Genomic DNA, 17,794 nt, shown 5'->3' with positions numbered 1-17,794 from the left:
ATCAGGTTTGTTTCGTGATTATTCCAATATTTAATAATTAAGCAATGTTATGATTTCTGGATCATTTTTATTGTTATTGAATATTACAAACATCATAAATTTAGATGAGTGAGTCTCATGTGAGACCGTCTCACGGATCATAATCTGTGAGACGGGTTAACCCTACCCATATTCACAATAAAAAGTAATACTCTTAGCATAAAAGTGATACTTTTTCATGGGTGACCTATATAAGAGATCCGTCTCACAAATAATACCCGTGAGACCGTCTCACACAAGTTTTTGCCAATTTAGAATCACAAAATCAATTCCAAAATTAAAAAATTCATATGATATTAGTAATTTTGATTTTGATTTTATATCACTGTAAAAAAAAAAAAAGAGGTAAATAAGCAACTGAAGGAAAAACAAAAAATCTGAAGAGAAAAAATAGAAAATTTATATAAAAATATATTTTGAAGAGGAGACAAAGTGAGGAAGATAGAGCACAGAGAAAAGAGAAACATATGCGAGAAATAAAGAGAGATCACGTGTGAGCGATAAATTTCAAAAATTCATCCAAATTTTTGACGAACTAAATATAATTTTTGACATTTTATAATTATTATCTTTTCAAAATCTACAAAATAATTAGAAGTTAGTAATCGTTCAAACCAAACCTTAATAATGAGATTGGATTCATCCAAAAAGGTAATCTCAATCTTTTGGAATAATATAATATAATATTAAATATACCCCATCAATCAACTTTTCCCCCACATCCAAATCAGTAATTATTGAAATGATTCCGTACACTCTATCGATATTCACAATAAAAAATAATACTTTTAGTATAAAAAATAATATTTTTTTATAGATGACCCAAATAAAAGATTCGTCTCACAAAATACAAAATACGATCCATGCCAAAAAAGTTAAAAGAAGAATGAAGATGAACGGATGATCTTGAAACGAAAATGTGAGAAGAACCGGAATAACGTCGATCTTGTTTTTGGATTGAGCAGAAAAAAATATAATATCGTTTTTATTTATGAAATAGATCTACATATATTAATAATTAAAAAATAATATTTTTATCGCAAATCATCGGTTAAACTGTTCCAAAAGTTTTTGAGCTGAAGATAATCAAGCGAGTTGTTTCGTCAAGTTCCAAATCGTCTCTCTTCGATCGAAAAGGTTGTCTTGTCTCCGGTCCACCTGCAAACTGCAATCAAATCCCGGATAACCGTTTCTCCATTTCCCAGAACAATTTCATTTGTCGTTGCTAATCATCAAAATTGTTGTTCAGTCGCCATCGGCCTACAGACAAGCTACCAAGAATTGGCCTTTTACTCTTTCCCATCAAATCCCAATTCGCAAACGTGAGAAAGAAGCGTAGGAAAGTGTGTGGATCGAGCAAGCAGAGGGAAAATGATGTTCGGGGCCGTCCAGTTGGGGCTATTGGCGGCCTGTGTAGTGTTGTTTGTGCCTATGGGAATGGCGGGTTGGCATTTGAGCCGTAACAAGATGCTTTTTTTTAGCTGTGCCCTCTTCATTACTCTAGCTGTTGGTGTTCATCTGATGCCGTATTTCCCTTCAGTCTCCGATTTCCTTTCGCCGACGGATATAATTACGTCCCCTACTGGTGAGTCTTCTTTGCGTCGTGATTCGTGTCTCTTCTTTTTACATAGTGGTGTGTATAGTGCTGATGATGAATGTGAGAATGACAATGGTTGTAAAAAGAGATCTTGGGAGTGGATTCAATCTGGTAAGGTTGCTGAATGTCAGTTTCAGAGGTTGAAGAAGTTGGATGCATCTATTTTGTTAAACGGGTCTTGGGTGGTGGTTGCCGGTGATTCTCAGGCGAGGTTAATGGTGGTTTCTTTGTTAGAGTTAGTGATGGGATCCGAGGAAATGGAGAGAGTGAGGGGGGATTTGTTCAAGAGGCATACTGATTATTCAGTGGTGGTGGATGAGATTGCTCTGAAGTTGGATTTTCTTTGGGCTCCATATGTTAGAAATTTGACTGAATTGATGGTTCGTTTTAAGGGAAACAACAATTACCCTGATGTTGTTGTGATGGGAGCTGGATTATGGGATATGCTGCATCTGAACAATGTCTCAGATTATGGTGTTTCATTAACGCAATTCAAGGATTCTTGCTTGGCTCTTATGCCGGTCTCATCGGATTTAGATGCTATCGATGGAGGGCTAAGCCAGGCTCCATCCAACCAGCTGGTGCATTTCTTTTGGCTCGGGATTCCAACATTGATAAATTCAATTCTGAACACAGCGGAGAAGAGGGAGAGGATGACTGATACAGTGTGTGATTTATATAATAACAAACTTATTGAAAGCGAGCTACTGCGACAATCGGGTGGGCCACTTTTGAATCTAGATATTCGATTGTTAAGTGAATTATGTGGACCTCAATGTACAGTTGACGGAATGCATTATGATCAACTTGTTTATGATGCCGCCGTTCAAATAATGCTGAATGCATTGCTCATTGAATCTAACCAGAAGCTACAATAATGGAATTTTGAATCGCGGTTGCACAATCGAGGAATTGTTTATAAGTTGAAATAGTTCCGTATCCGTTGGTGTTTTCAGTTCTGAATCTGAATCTTTCTAGTGTTCTCTTAGTTGGCACTTGACATCAGTTAAGTTCTGCTGTCGCAGCAGACATGGAGGTTTTTATTTTTTTGGTTTTTTGGCATACAAAAACTTATACACGATGAGAAGCAACTTTTGCTGTTAGTCAGAGCAACTGCTAGTACCTCACATCCAATTTTGGCGTGAACATCAATGTAATTCTGCACTAGTATCCTAACTACACCTTTTCAGCCCAAAACAATCAGTCGGGGTTTCCCTTTCCTGCATTAGTTGTATATGTTGTCTGATTTACATGTAGACTTTCGAAATTTTTTACTTTTGTTTCCTTATGTTGGTTCTTAATGGAATATTCACTTTTCTTTATAAATCCTTGATAAGTTATCTTAACTTGTTATATTTATAAATGTATATAATCCTTTCATTTTATATTCATGAGATTATCATTACATTTCTCTCTTTTAGCTATTATATTTGTTTTGTAGAGACAGATGGCTTGTGCTTAGGTGAACAAAATATGTGCCTCTTGATTGAACGGTTTGACTTGGTTGGTGTGTTGAATATTGCCATTTGTTCATGAACCTATGCATATGTGTGCTTATATATCTAAATGTTTAAATGCATCGATTCTACGTGTGGTGGTTTAGGATGAACTCGATATCATGCCCTCGTCTGCCTTGGGAGAGGTGGTATTATACATGAATGGATAAATTTTACTGCTTCTTGTTTGTTATGAGTGGTAAGATAAATTTATAAATATCTAGAAAGCAAAAGGTAGGACAGAAATGCAGATTAGTTTGGAAGTCCTAAGCTATTTCACGAACAATCTCTGCAAAGGCAATGTTCTGATAAAGAGATTGGTATTCCTTTGTTATTTGCAAATTGAACAGGATGGTGACAGTTAGGCCTTTAATTCCACCAGTTGTTTGGTTGAGGCTTGTGGTTGGCCATTGTGCTAGCAAGTTGCTTCCTAGGAGCCTTTTGTCCTCCAGTCACCATACGAGCAGTTTTCTTGGTATGTTCTGTGTCTCACTTGGGCAAAGAGAAATCTATTTCTCTCAACAGATTCCTATTGCATGAAATTGTAACTGATGTTCAGTATAAGTATAGAATTGTGATATCTATAAGGTCTAGAGTGGTGTCTTTTATGCTTGTGCATTGTATAGTGTTTTACTTCAACTTTTAATCAGCCATGGTGGCGATATCAATGTCTTCCTGAATTGAGTGGAACATAGTCATTTTGCAATCGATCTAGTTAGTGTTGCGATTTTATAAAAGAAAACTTTCTTGATCACGTTTTTAAGCATTTGCAAACACTATGTTAGCCATTTAGATTCGCTTTGACCATTCAAAAATCATCATTCCAAAATTAAGAAGCAACATCAATCATGCGTAAACATAAAACCTAATGATAAAATGTCACTAAGTTATGTATATTAGATGTGTTTTGCTATTACTAACAACCTATGTTAATTACCAGTAATATGGCGATGTATTTACATTTGCGATTATTGATTTACATAGTAAATTCTTTGTAGCAAGAGAAACGGTAACACAATATTTGTGACTAAAATTATATAATTTTTGTTGGTTATTTAGATTTAATTCGAATTTAATATTTGGGCAGAGTTCGGTACTTTCTAAATCGTCAAACAACTTCTAAAGGTTGGGAAAAGCGTGTGTGAAGCATATTATTGTTTGTTAGACATTAAAAGGAAGCAGAATAAATAATGCTGCGAATATACACAGTAGCGAAATGGTGGCGACAACTCTTGGGATATCCATTGCAATCCCGGGCAGTAGTTCCCGCAAAAAGTCCATCTTTTTGGGTCGTCCAAACATTCAGTCTCCTTCTTCGCAAGCCGCCATCGTTAGTTTATCCAGCCTCCGGAGAACCCCGGAGAAACTGCACCAACACTCGGCTCCTACTAAGGAAATACATAAGGTACTGAGATACGTTTTGTGCATTTTTTTCACATTCGAGGAGAAAAAATCAGAGACCATTAAAGGGAAACTGGGTTATTGTTGTTGGTTTATTTACATTGAATTGATACGTATAGGGAATCTGGTTGCTGTGATTTTAAAGCTTTGTGCTATATGCAGAAAACTTTTGAGTCATAAAAATCTGGAAGAAGATGATGATATAGATGAAGATGCTTTTGAGGCACCATTTAGTCAGCTCGAAGAAGATTTGAAAAACGATGGTTTGATTGGTGGGGATGCTGAGGATGACTTTTTAAGTGAGGAAGAACTTGCAAAACTTGAGCACGAACTAGCCGAGGCTCTGGAGGAAGATGAGCTTCTTGGGGCATTAGGCTCCATGGCTATGGCCTATGGAGATAACAATAACGAAGATGTCGAAGAAGAATCTGATAATGTGGATGATGATTAAGCGGGGGATGAAGAGGAGGAAAGCCCGATAAAGCTCAAGAATTGGCAATCCAGTAGATTGGCCTATGCTTTGAAAACTGGTCGGTGGAAGACTGGTGTAAGTCCGAGTCTTACTCGCTTTGTATCATGTTTCTAGTTCTTAGTATGTTATTGTAAATTTTATAGAATGATTCTTGTTTTGTTTGTCTAAATGTATGAAGAATAGTCAAGATTAATCTGTATAGCTGGAGAGCTTGTTGAAGCAACGGAGCAGCCCTTTTAGTTGCTTGTCTTACTAGAAAAAGAACGTCTTTTCTATGGTAGTCGAATGTGGGTAGTTTATGGAGGTTTTGTTCTTGATTTTTCTCACGTTTTGACTGTAGCCGTCCACGTCTCTTTGCTGAATTTGTGGATATGGACATGTATTTGTTTCACTATGATTTTTCTGAATATGTTGTCCTTGAATTACTTCGTGACACCCTCCAAATCTCGTCACGCTGAGTGCTGCTTTACCTGATAAACCTGTCAACAAGCACGGAACGAGAGGAGAAAATCGAGGAAACTGAAGCAGACACCACAAACTACAAAGCCTAAAGCTGAGGTGAGATTACCAGTTCATGAAATGCGAAACTACTGGTCTACCTAAAAGGATGAAGAAAGCGCAAATAGAAACTCTTGAGCATGTCTATAGACGAACAAAGCGTCCAACTGTAAGTGAAATAGCCTAATGCATTGATGTTGTGGTTTTACATTTACTGAAGTTACTGAGAAGAATGATGAAACGTGCAAAAATGCTTCTGGAAATATGATGGTGAATGAACTGAAATATAATATTATTATGATGCGGAGCATCTATAAATGAGATTTAGGAAGAAACTCAGCGTTTGTGTTAGTTATATACTATCATGTTAGGAATAAACGGGGTAGAGGAGGAATTAGGGGCGACTGGTATGGGATCATTTCTGTGAATCTGCACGTTTGTTGTCATGTTTATGGTACCACCGGGAGAAACCCTCTAGGCGTAGGCACTCCCGCATGTTTTTATGCATTTTATCGTGGCGGAGCCAGGAATCTGACGCTATTCGGACTAGAATACTATAACTTCCTTTAATATTTTAAATTTGATCTATCCGGGCTAGTATCAAATTTATCCAAAATTATACAAACATTTACATATAATTTTTTTTAAACAAAAATGGACACCCGAAGCCCGGGTACAAGAGGTTGTAGCTCCGCCTGTGCATTTTACGGAGCATACTCCATATCAGTAGTCGATATCAAGTTAGAGAAATGAATAACACTCAGATTTGGATAAATTTCTTCTATATTTCTCGTAATTGATTGATGTGCCCTGATTTATATACAAATACTGAATCAAATAAAACCGAAAGCGAATCAATCTTACAACGGATGAAAGATCTATATTCTTCTAGAGCTCAAGCGTGAGAGTATCACACGTGTCTTCATACGCGAGAGAGGGCCAAGGGTACAAGGTGCAGCTGCTGGCGTCGCTTGATTAGGCCGATATATCATGTTTACATTGTACTTGTTTGAACTCAATTATTAGCAGCATTGTGTATTTGACAAATCTGCCTTCCTCGAACACAAACGCCTTCCATATCATCCATCCGCTCCACGAACCGTGTTTACCAGTTCAAACTTTTTGTTCTTTCTCTGATAATTTGCAAGTACCAGTCTTACTAATGTGTACAGAAAACCAACACAGCTGTGTTGTATTCAATTCTCCTTCAATTTTGAATTAAAAAAATTATAACTTTCGTATCGAACCCGGCAACAAAACCCAAAAAAAACTCTGAACCAAATAGTAAAAAACGAATATGAATTGAATAAAAACACTTGCTCCACATCCCGGCATATATTTACAAAGCTCTACATAATGAGTTTCAATTCACTGTGACAACTCAAGAAATTGTACCCAAGTAAACGGGGTTCAATGACATAAACTTGCTTCCTCAAATTTTTACTTTAGTACAATGAGCATTTCACTTCGATTATACCCACCTTCTGCACTTCTTTGCTCAAGGGGTTCTTTTTGTCGCTCGATATCTTCTGGATTTTAGCCGTTGTGGGTTCCACATTTTCAAGTATTACACTTTTCAATGGAGATTATGAATGAAGAATCAAAATATAAATATACAAGGTTATCGGTTAAAAAGAAGGGTATTGTGGAGTTCAAACAAACATAAAAAAAAATTGCAGTGGGGACTGTTATAAAAATCTAGAGACATGGAATGAGGAAGCATTTAAGTTTTTACCCTTTAGTTAACAAAGCTCGGTACGAAAACTAGTACAACAATAGCTTCCTCATCAAATGCAACAGTTCATAAAAGGGATAGTGAAGTTGAAAAATCAAACACAATTCGTAAAAACGGGTAAGAAGTTTAAGAACAATAATAACGAGCTCAAACCCGTCTATATTATTTTTTATTATCAGAGTTAGAAACCCCTGTGCTTACACCATTATCATGTTGAGGTTTGCTTTGTGACTTGAAGAGAATCTTTACATAAACTAAATCGTATACCATACCTAGACCAATCACCCACAGTTACACAACAGGTTTTTTTCAAAAGAAAAGCCCTTTTTAACACCCCCTTACCCCGTACACCCCCGCCCCAGCAACATTTTTTGAGAGGCAACCATCAGAAGGGACGTAAACAATGAACTAGATCTCCAAGTGACAAAATGAAACGTCCCAATCTCGTAGCTAATTTGTGCCTGATGTTATCCATGTAAGCCGCCAACTCAATTATTTCTGTAGATCAAGATGCCAATGATTTTACATTTTCTTCCGGATGCTAAGCAAGTTGAATAATAAGCATAGACGAAAAAGACTATGCAAATTTGCTTACCTAAAAGTAACCTCAGTTGTATATATTTGAAGGCTGTCTTAAATCTGTAGACAAGAAACATAGCAGAGCCTGCAAATTGCACATTGACAGTAAAGTTACGAGCACAGAACATCCAAACACAGTTAATATTTTCACTTTATTCAAGAACTTTTATCTTACAACAAAGCAGATACACTATCAATCGAGCTAACAAGGATTTTTCACCTGGTACAGAACTGGAATCTTGAGAGAGGCCACGTATTGCAAATTTAGCATAAGCCAGTAGTCTTATCGTTTGAGGAGCACCCAACTTGCTGACCAAAGACCTTAGTAGGCCGCTGAATAATCAAGTAAACTATTAAAAGAATCAAATCAAACCTGAATTCCTTGTAATTAGAATTGAAAAAACAGAATTTTCCTTACTCAGTTCGCATGATGGCAAGAAAGTGAGGAGGTAATGACTCCATAAAGGAAGATATGTCCTCCATTTTTAGAGACTTCAGCTCCTGCTTTAGATTTTTTCTCTCTTCAGGTAGCATTTGACTTCCAAGTGTAGATTTACTTATCAGAAAAAGTCATAACTAGTTAGACTCAAATCAACAAAATCAATATTTCAATATTATTCATGTATACTGCTTACAGATTTCAAAGTATCCTGGTTTAAATCTTCAAAATATAAAAATTATTCGGGTAATTGTTAAAATCCTAACCTACCAAAAGAGAAGATCGGAATTGTTCTACTCTTTGTTCTCTGACCACACAGTTTTCAAAGAGATGTTAGTACCCAATTCAAATAGGTATTGTGGGAGACAGATGCTGGTCATGTTTTATTGCATCGGTAATTGAGCGGATAAATTATTTTCAAATCAATACTCAGCTAGTTTTACAACCATCCACTTAGAATATTCAATTGCTGGAATTTTAATTCACATAAATAGTTCGAAGAGGTCATGAGCACTAACTTGAAAAAAACTATCTAAAAATACTGACACATTCTTTAATCATTTGCAAAATGACTTCTTTCTCTTCATCGCCAATATTCTGTCTCGCTAAATTCAATTTTTCTCAATAAAATTGAAATAATTCTTTTCACAGTGGTTGATCTCATATAACTTACATGGGTACATAACCTTGAACTTAACATCACAGGAAACAAGCAATCAACCCAGTATTGCTCTGCATGGTGCTTTCCAAAGGCACCCAGCATACACAAACTAACCTAACATTTCTCTGGATTAGTAATTGTTCCATAACGATCTACAAAATAGGAAATTGAGTAATGCGGGTCTCTAGGATTGTTAACCAGTTTGCCATTAGATACCACAAATAACTCAGAAAAGAATTTTTCTCCAGAAAAAATGCCTCAAGATTCGGCATTCTCTCATTCACAAAATGTAATGAACAAATAGATAGCCCAAGCAAAAACAACTACCTGTCAATGGTTCTTCCAGTAAATATGACAGGAAAGTATCTTGAGAACTTCCCAACACCAAAGGCATCACCTAGCTGCAATATCGCTTGCGAGTCCATTAAAATTAAAGCCTCCCAGAGTTTGCAATAGTTCTGTCGAAATTCTTCATCCAATGACTTGTAGATCCCGTGATCCAGAATGACTACATTCAAATATAAAAAACAAATAAAAACTTCTCCAGTTAAAAATAAATGGTAACAAGAAGTGACCAGAACATACCTAATGAAAAGCCCTTGGGCCCATGTGGAGAGACTAATATATTCCCAGGATGTGGGTCTCCATGCAGGAAACCATGGACAAATATCATCTCAGCGAACACTTCCACTAGGGCTTTTGCAACCTATATAAATACAAGCCAAAAGGAAAAATAGAACAGAGGAATGTACGATGAGGGAAAAGCTTCAAGTTTTGAAGCCACTAAGTTTATATTAATTCACGCACCGGCTACATTATCAGATACTGAAAGCTTCACAAACTTTTTACATAGGAAGAAATCACATATGTACCCTATTACATTCAGAATAGCATAAATGATGACATCACATGACACATTATGCGCTAATATGCCAACGTGCTAACCTCAAGAGGACTAATTCCTGTTTGCTTCAAAAACTTCAAGTCATCAACCTGAAAGCTACGGAATATCAGTTTGAGGGTATGTAAGTCAAAATTAAAATAAAATCACATTTTAAATGTATGTCAAAAGTATCAACACAAAGGCACCCAATAACTATGACATCAACCCCTTTTCCATAACTTACGGAGAATCCATTTTTATCAAATTTCACCACTGAAACTCTCCACCAGGGCCCCCAACTAATATTGATGTAAAAATGATATGCACACAAATTTCAAACAACTGATCGATCATACGCAAGGCAGGAGCAATCATCAAGTTGACATAAGAACTATGCAGACAGAAAAGAGAAATCGCACTGCAAAAATTGCAGGCAATTAAATGGAAACAAAGATTTAAAACATACCAAAAAAATAATAATGAAAATTGGGCATCTCCACAGATATATAAGTGTGATTTGGTGACTGGTTGGTTATATACAAAAAACCAAACAGTGCCACAATTCAGAAAAGAGTGAACTCTGCTTTACAATCTGAAACATTCGCAAGAGTTTGAAAAAGAGCAGTATATGCATTTATAAGAGAATTCAGCTAAAGCTGAAATAAACACAGTTCACAGGTTTGCACTCCAAATAAAGCACACAGTTAATCTCACCTTTTTTCCTGAGGAAAACTGCATAGTCAGAACCTGGCTGCTTGTATAATCCTGGAGACATTATCATGACAATGAGCTTAAAGACAAGCTAAAACCAGTATTTCAATATCGAGGTACAAAAAATGCTGAAGAAACAATTATATAAATAATACCTACCCAATAAATACAAGGAATCTTGACCATGCTGTTGTTTTTAAAGTTTTTTGCTGCTCTTTCTGAGTTTTTAGCCTCTTGAATGAAATCTAAATGAAAATAAGAAGTAAAAACAGTTGAAGCAAAGCATGATATTCATAAAAAGCAACAGCGATGAGTTTGTTCGTTCATCTTTTTGCTTTGACTTGGAGCAGCATGTATACCATGAATATTTAACAGTTGAACAATTCAACCCAAATATTTACAAATGAAAAGGTGATTAAAACATACCCACAAAAAATAATGGAACTCCATACAGGCATAACTATGTATAGACAATAAATCTCGGTTGACAACAAACTCGGACAGCCTGAAGTCGCTCATGCATGAATTAGCTTGCATAAATGACCGAATCAAGAGCAAATATCAAATTAATGGCAAATGATCCCATTGACAAATAACTGTGAATATGCTAGTAGAAACAAATATTAAGCTTCTCCAATGTGGAATACTTGTTTGTTTACAGGAAAGGAAAAGTATACTTTTGTTCTTTCTTCACCTTTATGTTCCAAAGAAAGATGATTAAATAACAACCAAAAAGAATAAGACAGGTCTACGCAGCTAATTGGCCAAATAATATACCACTCATGTGCCCTTCAGTCTTTATGATGCTATCACATAAAGAAAATTATTCGCCACCAAAGGAATTGCAGAAGGAAATTCCACCATATGTAAAACACATCAAATCTGATGAAAAAGAAAGCAAGAAAATGATTTCAACAATTTTGAGTTGGCAAATGCCCCAAAATACACCAACATCAGCAAATAGCAATAACTTCATTCGTGTATTCCAAGAAAACCGGTATTTTAGAATTTGCAATAAATTATACAGAGAAATAGGCATAAATTTTACTCGATGAATACATTATAAATGTTGATCAAAATAGCTGGTTGCTAAAACAATCAGGGCCAATTCAAACTAAAATGGATTTGAGAGTGTCAAAAGGAATATTTTTATATGTTTTCAGCAGACAGAATTACAGTCCAGATAAAAGAGGAACTAAAACAAGGAGTCATTAGATGTTTCAGTCAGCTTCATGAGATTATCAACGCAAGCTACAACAGTAGAATCAAAATGAATTGTGACCAACACCGTATACAATACGGAAATAATACCAAGAAAAAATTATTTACAAAATCATATCTACAGCATATAAGTCGATACAACTTACCAAGTTCAAAAGCAATATTCTTTGCGAATTCTGAAACCATCCAATGAAACCTGTAATCAGGATAAAGCTGGAGAAAGAAGAAACAGACAACTTAACAGGCAAGCAGTGTCATGTGTCTTGACAGTATACTTATTGGTCATATACGAAAAGGAAGCACAAAAATTTCATATGCGATAAAATTTCACAAATTTAGCAAAAGAGGACCAACCAAAATTTTAAGCTAATGAGCCATTTAAATCTCACCCATGCAACTGATCTTGAGAGAAAATCCATGGTAGCAAGGTCAAATTTCATCAAATATTGTAGTCCTGGATATTGGACCTGGGATTCAGAAAATGTCACAAACAATGAAGCAGGCTTCTACTCCGCTAGAGTTTCCTTGGGCATTAGAACAACAGAATTGTTTGTTGCTAAGTCAATATTTGATTACATATGGTCCACATCTAATAGTTCAAAGAATTTGTTGTAACCCAATACAAGAAGTTCGTTCGATGTTCCAAAAACAAATAAGAAGGTTTTAATTAGCACAAAGAGATAGTCGGCATTTGAATGCAAACAAAAGCTTTCATAATGTATATGGGATTAATTTAAAGTATACCAAAGTAATACACACACACACACATACATAGAAGAAAATAAGAGCAAGAAGTGGCATACTGAATCAATTCGAAAATTTTCTTATTGAACAAATACCTATCTAAGCAGAGCCTTGTGAGTTTGAAGCGAATTTGCTTTTTGGTCAATCAGTAGAATAGCAATCAAATCCAAGTCAATAAAATGACAGAAGATAACCGAAGGAGGCACAATTATGACAACTATATTTACTTAAATCAAGCTGTCACCACAAGATCCACCAAATTCAGATAAGGATAAAAATTCCTCGCGGCAAGCCATTTTTATTATTTTAAAGTCATGGAATAACAATACAGAGGGAAAAGGCAACACAAAATCATTATTGTTCCAAGGTATTGAAGTACATGATAGTAAAGAAGAAATAAAAACTTTGAACCAGGATAATTCAACGGCCGAACCTTGACTGCCACTTCTTGCAAATCTTTCAGCACAGCATGGTGTACTTGAGCGATTGAAGCAGCAGCAACTGGCTGTTCATTGAATGAGAAGAATCTAAAAAATTCAAGTATCAAAAAGTCATAAGGTTCAGATTCTAAGAAGCTATATACTAATTAGAAATTTATACTTACAGATAATGGAATAGAGACAAACTAAGAAAGTCGAAGTGAGAAATAAAGCTATTCCTAGAGAAAACATTTACAGTAGTAAACAACCACAAATCAAGAAAGCTAGAGCAATTAATTCCAATAGGTTCTCCACCTTTTATGCCAAACTATTTGGAATCCTATATTCTAAAAACAACTTTTACCGGAGGCATAATGCCAAAGGCATCTTTTGAAAGCAATTTCAAATGCATAAATAAGTACTTGCAAGTTCCTGATGGGGGACATTTATATTAACTCTTTGAAAGAAACCAACTTAGTGTTTTGAAAGCACTTTCAAATATAGGAGGATCGGACAATTGGTTGTCATTCTATAAGGAGTTTGAATCTTAATAATTTTCGGGTGGTATTGATGGTGGTACGGGCACTCGGTCATGAAACTAGGCTCAAGTACCATCTGCAACCCATTCATTTATTATATTTATGTCTATGCCCAGAAAGAAAAGAAGTCGAATCGCTTCAAGCAAATGTGTCTAGAAACAACTGAGAATTCCAGTAACTACTAGTGGTTGTGTGAGGATCAAAGGAGACTGAGACGTATATTCAATATTATTGTAGCATGGCACAACAATGAAACTGTACTAGTTAGGCAACTCACATAAATCAAGTATACAAATGTTCAGACTCAGCAAGATAATATACAAGCATGGAGTACGCTTCCATCTAGTTCAGTTGTAACCAGTGAGAAATTAAGGAAGAAAGTAATTTTAAAGAAAATGCCCCTCAGATTCATTCCCTGAAAATTTATAGATATGCCATATAAGTCGATAACTTTTCCAACTCAAATAATTAACATTTCTATCCGATATTATTTCTTTTGGCACTTGCAAGTATCCTCGAAACTTGAGTGCTGAGATTTGGATACTGAGTAACATTATCACGGAAAATTTCAAAGAATTCATCGGTTGGAACGGAAATAGGTCACTGGCATGACAAAGACACAATAAACTCAATGACTGAATTTTCTTCGAAAAGTCTTAAACTTGAAAATGCTAAATTTGGACCAATAAATTACTTGACGAAGAAGTACCCGCAATTTAAGTTGTGAAATCAGTGATATATTTCTGCTTGTATAATCAGGAAGCACGTAGCTTTAATGCAAAAGTGATTCACGTACAGTGTTGAAGCTGAATTAACGTGTAACAACTTACATCTCTGATAAATCCTTCCCCAGACTCCGGATTATAACGTCTCTGATGGCTTCAAAGTTACAAGGAACTGCCTAAAGCGTGATACAGCATGATAAAACATGAACAATAACCAATCCATTAGTTACACATACAGCACAGGCATTCGCGCAACAAATAACACCAGTGAAGATGATTGAACTAAAAACCTGATCTTGTAACACTGAAAGAGTAGATGAGTATTCTTTGGGTACTTGACGCATAGCTGCAACAAACTGACCAGCTTTGACATAGAAACCTCTGTTGGCATCACATAGTTTTAATATTTTGCTTGCTGACCGTTGATGAATCTGGACAAGGTCAAAAGACATAAAAATGAAAGAATAAGAAGGTTAGAGATGTGATAACATCGATGAATAGTATTCAAGTTAACCCATCATACGTAACTTTGACTTCAAAGCCAAATATGTTTTCGAGAACATAAAAATAACACATCTTTAAATGACATTGTCGAACAGCCGTCATTTTCACCAATTATCGCTTATATTTTTAATTGGACTATGCGAGTACGAGGTTATTAGCATTCGGGGAAAAGGTGAAAAACTATGGCTATCAACCAGCTCGGGCTGTCTGAGATTTAGTTCTCCATCACTTGGGAAGCAAACATATAATGAAAATAATGAAAATAAGAAGAGGAGACAGACACATATAGTAGATTAAGATTTACTGACTCTTCACTTCAAGCTTCAATGTGCAACTTATCAGCTATGGCATTTCATCAATATCATCATACGTCATACCTACAAGTTTTGGTACTGTAATGTCTAACTACAGAAAATTAACATGATAGAAAGAAACTAACATGAACCTTGGAAATTGTAAAAGTGTTTATTTCCTCATGTTCGTCCACTACCAAACTCCTTACATTTTTGTCCAGGTAGGTAACTTTGGTTCCTCGGACAAAGTGCATAACATGACAATAGGTAACTAAATCCATGATATACCAGGTAAAACACATTTCATGTAGGAGGCATGGAGCCTGGAGCCAGGACCCAAGAGTGAGGGGAGTAAAAAACTCATAATGCTACAACAAAACTTTCTAATACTTTTTGAAAAATGTTAACAAATTTCTTTATTGTCTAAAGTGTCGAAAATATCATTTTTAGTGCTAGAGATCATGCGCTTATTTATTCAAATTTCACTTCCAACTTAAAAAAATAAAAAAAATTATCTTGATATTCATTGAATTAAATGCTGTATTTTGATAGTAACTACCCGGTAATAGAGGTCAGGTTTAAATTAGAGGATAAACAAATTTTTTTTATCACGACAACAATACTTTAATTTTTAATATACATATAGCATTTTTATAGTACACATTCAAATCACAAAGAGAAAAATTATTATCCGTAACAAGATATGCTTAGAGTAGAAATAATATTTCTAGATTATATTAGTTAATTAAATATAAATAAAAAATTATTTTACTAAAATTTTAAAAACTGATATAATTCTTTTACAAATTAGATACTATTTTATTATAATAATTTATGATGCCGCTTTTTTCCTCATCTGAGTGGGATTAAATCCTTTTTTCCTTACATTTTGATTGTACTTGCATATATATAAACTTATAAAGGCAAATTTGATTAGAGGAGGAGGCATCACCCTTACTTACGAGCTAGAACTACACATGCTTACAGTTAAAGTTTTTTTATTATATAATAATATACACTATTAGTTAGGGAGAAACCCTGATAATTAACCAACTTTTGGTGAAGCCTTTTTTAATTTCAAAATTACCCCTCACACATTTAGTTATAACGTATATAATTTTGTTCTTCGATTTAACTCTTTCAAAAAATAAAAATAATTATGTTTTACTTATTAAATTATTATTTGTTTATATTTTTATTTCATATTATAAAGTGTTGTTAAATTTTCATATTTTCTAAATTTAGAAAATTCATCTTACTAAATCTTTCGTCATATTTAATTTGGTATATATCATAACTACACTGGGGAAACAAAACATGTGCAACACATAATATTATGTATTATGGTCCCGTATGAATTGTATATGGAACCAAAAAATTATATTATATGGATGTGTATTACCAAGTGTAGGAAAGCTAGGCATACTCCTTCGTTCCCACCAAATTAATAATTAAGTAATATAAAGTAATGAGTCGTGTCAATTTTAAGACACCAAATTCACAAGCACAACGTAAATAAAAGAATAACATCGATAAATGCTATCTAAGACATGAAAATATGATGCATACACGTTGATATATTAATGCACCTGGCCTCTGCTGGTACTCGTCAACTAAAGACAACTATCTACTTGGGTGATGGCTGGGCAATAATGAAATTGCCCAACTTTACTCCCTGAGAACCAAATGTCCTGAGCCAAAACCACAACTCAGAATAGCAAAGTACCCAAACTGTCGAGTTGGTAATAGAACAAATGGAGAATACAGCAACTCCAAACCCAACCTTCCGAGCAAATGCCTCAACTCGGCCGAAAGTTGGGTTTTTTGCAAACCAAGGACAATCTGGTGGTGACAAATCCGTGTACATAAGGGAACCGTCCACTCGGATCATGAAAAATGTATATGTACCACTGAATGATGCCTAGGAAGTTATTATCGTAGTACTAGAGCTCAGGCAAGCATTAAACTCCCAAAAGGAAGAAAAGGCCTCATTCCACCCACCACCTCTGTAGATAAACTAGGTACGGCACAAGTACACATCTGACTACTCTATAAATAAACCAGATATGATACAGGTAAAAAGAGCTACTTTCTGTCTCATATTTACAAACTATCTTTTTTCCTCCTACCGCAGACTTGAACATTGCCGGGGTTTAACAATTAACAATACTAGCAAAACACTCAGACTGAAGGGCCATAATTGCAGCGAGAGGAGAAATAAGCAGCATGAATGATTGATAGGTAAATAAGAAGCGAATAAACCAATGAAGGAATGATTGCCAAACCTCGGATAATACACGCCCGTACTCATCCGAACTTGCGGGCACGCCGTACAGAGAACGCCTGTAATCAACCACGCAAGAAGCAATCTGCGAAAAATAAGAAGCAAAAGCATGCCGAAACTCAAAATAAATCGAATAAAACCGGATAAATGGAGACAAAGCGTACTGAGTGAGGTACGTTGAAGATGGCGCGAGAAGAGCGAACGACGCCGTTTAGGAAGTTGAAGGGGAAGTCGAGTGAGCGGGTGGAAGGGTGGCTTGGCGAATCGGTGCACTGGTATATGAGAGAGGCGACACCAGATGCGGTGATGACGTATGCTGACGTCTTCACACTGAACCTGAAAGTTCCATGTTTCCTCATCTCAGGCGCACTGGAGCGCCGGGTCCGAGCACAGGAAATTTATTTATTTATTTTTTATTATTATATTATATTTATGTATACATAACTAGAATTTATCATATATTAATATAGTTATATAAAAATAATCGGATTTTAATTCTTAAAAAATATATTTTAAAAGTTTAAGTTGAGTTTGGATTGAGAATTTTGAAGTAA

At 35.4% G+C, this 17,794-nt stretch overlaps 2 protein-coding genes across 6 annotated transcripts; one reads left to right on the top strand and one right to left on the bottom strand.

Moving 5' to 3' along the window:
- Positions 1-1,071: 1,071 nt before the first annotated feature.
- Positions 1,072-5,801, top strand: LOC140841753 (protein ALTERED XYLOGLUCAN 9-like). 3 transcript variants are annotated; one of them, XM_073209410.1, is made up of 2 exons: positions 1,072-3,607; positions 4,342-5,801. In XM_073209410.1, exon 1 carries the CDS (start codon positions 1,411-1,413, stop codon positions 2,512-2,514), a length of 1,104 nt encoding a protein of 367 aa, XP_073065511.1. In that variant the 5' UTR covers positions 1,072-1,410; the 3' UTR covers positions 2,515-3,607; positions 4,342-5,801. The 3 variants fall into 3 exon arrangements, with proteins under 3 accessions (XP_073065511.1, XP_073065508.1, XP_073065509.1); XM_073209407.1 differs by having other exon boundaries at positions 4,258-5,801; XM_073209408.1 differs by having other exon boundaries at positions 4,220-5,801.
- A 1,576-nt stretch (positions 5,802-7,377) lies between these two features.
- LOC140841751 (uncharacterized) lies at positions 7,378-17,657 on the bottom strand. Of its 3 annotated transcripts, none has more exons than XM_073209404.1 (16): positions 17,417-17,657; positions 17,242-17,325; positions 14,450-14,590; positions 14,265-14,335; positions 12,910-13,003; positions 12,087-12,199; positions 11,879-11,928; positions 10,671-10,756; positions 10,515-10,565; positions 9,863-9,910; positions 9,503-9,623; positions 9,245-9,425; positions 8,236-8,373; positions 8,038-8,150; positions 7,834-7,902; positions 7,378-7,736 (listed from the first exon to the last, which is right to left on the bottom strand). In XM_073209404.1, the coding sequence occupies exons 1-16, from the start codon at positions 17,597-17,599 to the stop codon at positions 7,624-7,626; spliced, it is 1,656 nt and encodes a 551-aa protein (XP_073065505.1). In that variant the 5' UTR covers positions 17,600-17,657; the 3' UTR covers positions 7,378-7,623. The 3 variants fall into 3 exon arrangements, with proteins under 3 accessions (XP_073065505.1, XP_073065506.1, XP_073065507.1); XM_073209405.1 differs by having other exon boundaries at positions 11,879-11,945; positions 12,122-12,199; XM_073209406.1 differs by lacking the exon at positions 12,087-12,199 and having other exon boundaries at positions 11,879-11,945.
- Between the last annotated feature and the right edge of the window lie 137 nt (positions 17,658-17,794).

This window comes from Primulina eburnea, chromosome 9 (assembly GCF_022965805.1).
Source record: "Primulina eburnea isolate SZY01 chromosome 9, ASM2296580v1, whole genome shotgun sequence".
NCBI lineage: Eukaryota > Viridiplantae > Streptophyta > Magnoliopsida > Lamiales > Gesneriaceae > Primulina > Primulina eburnea.
This window is presented reverse-complemented; position numbering and strand designations above follow the sequence as displayed.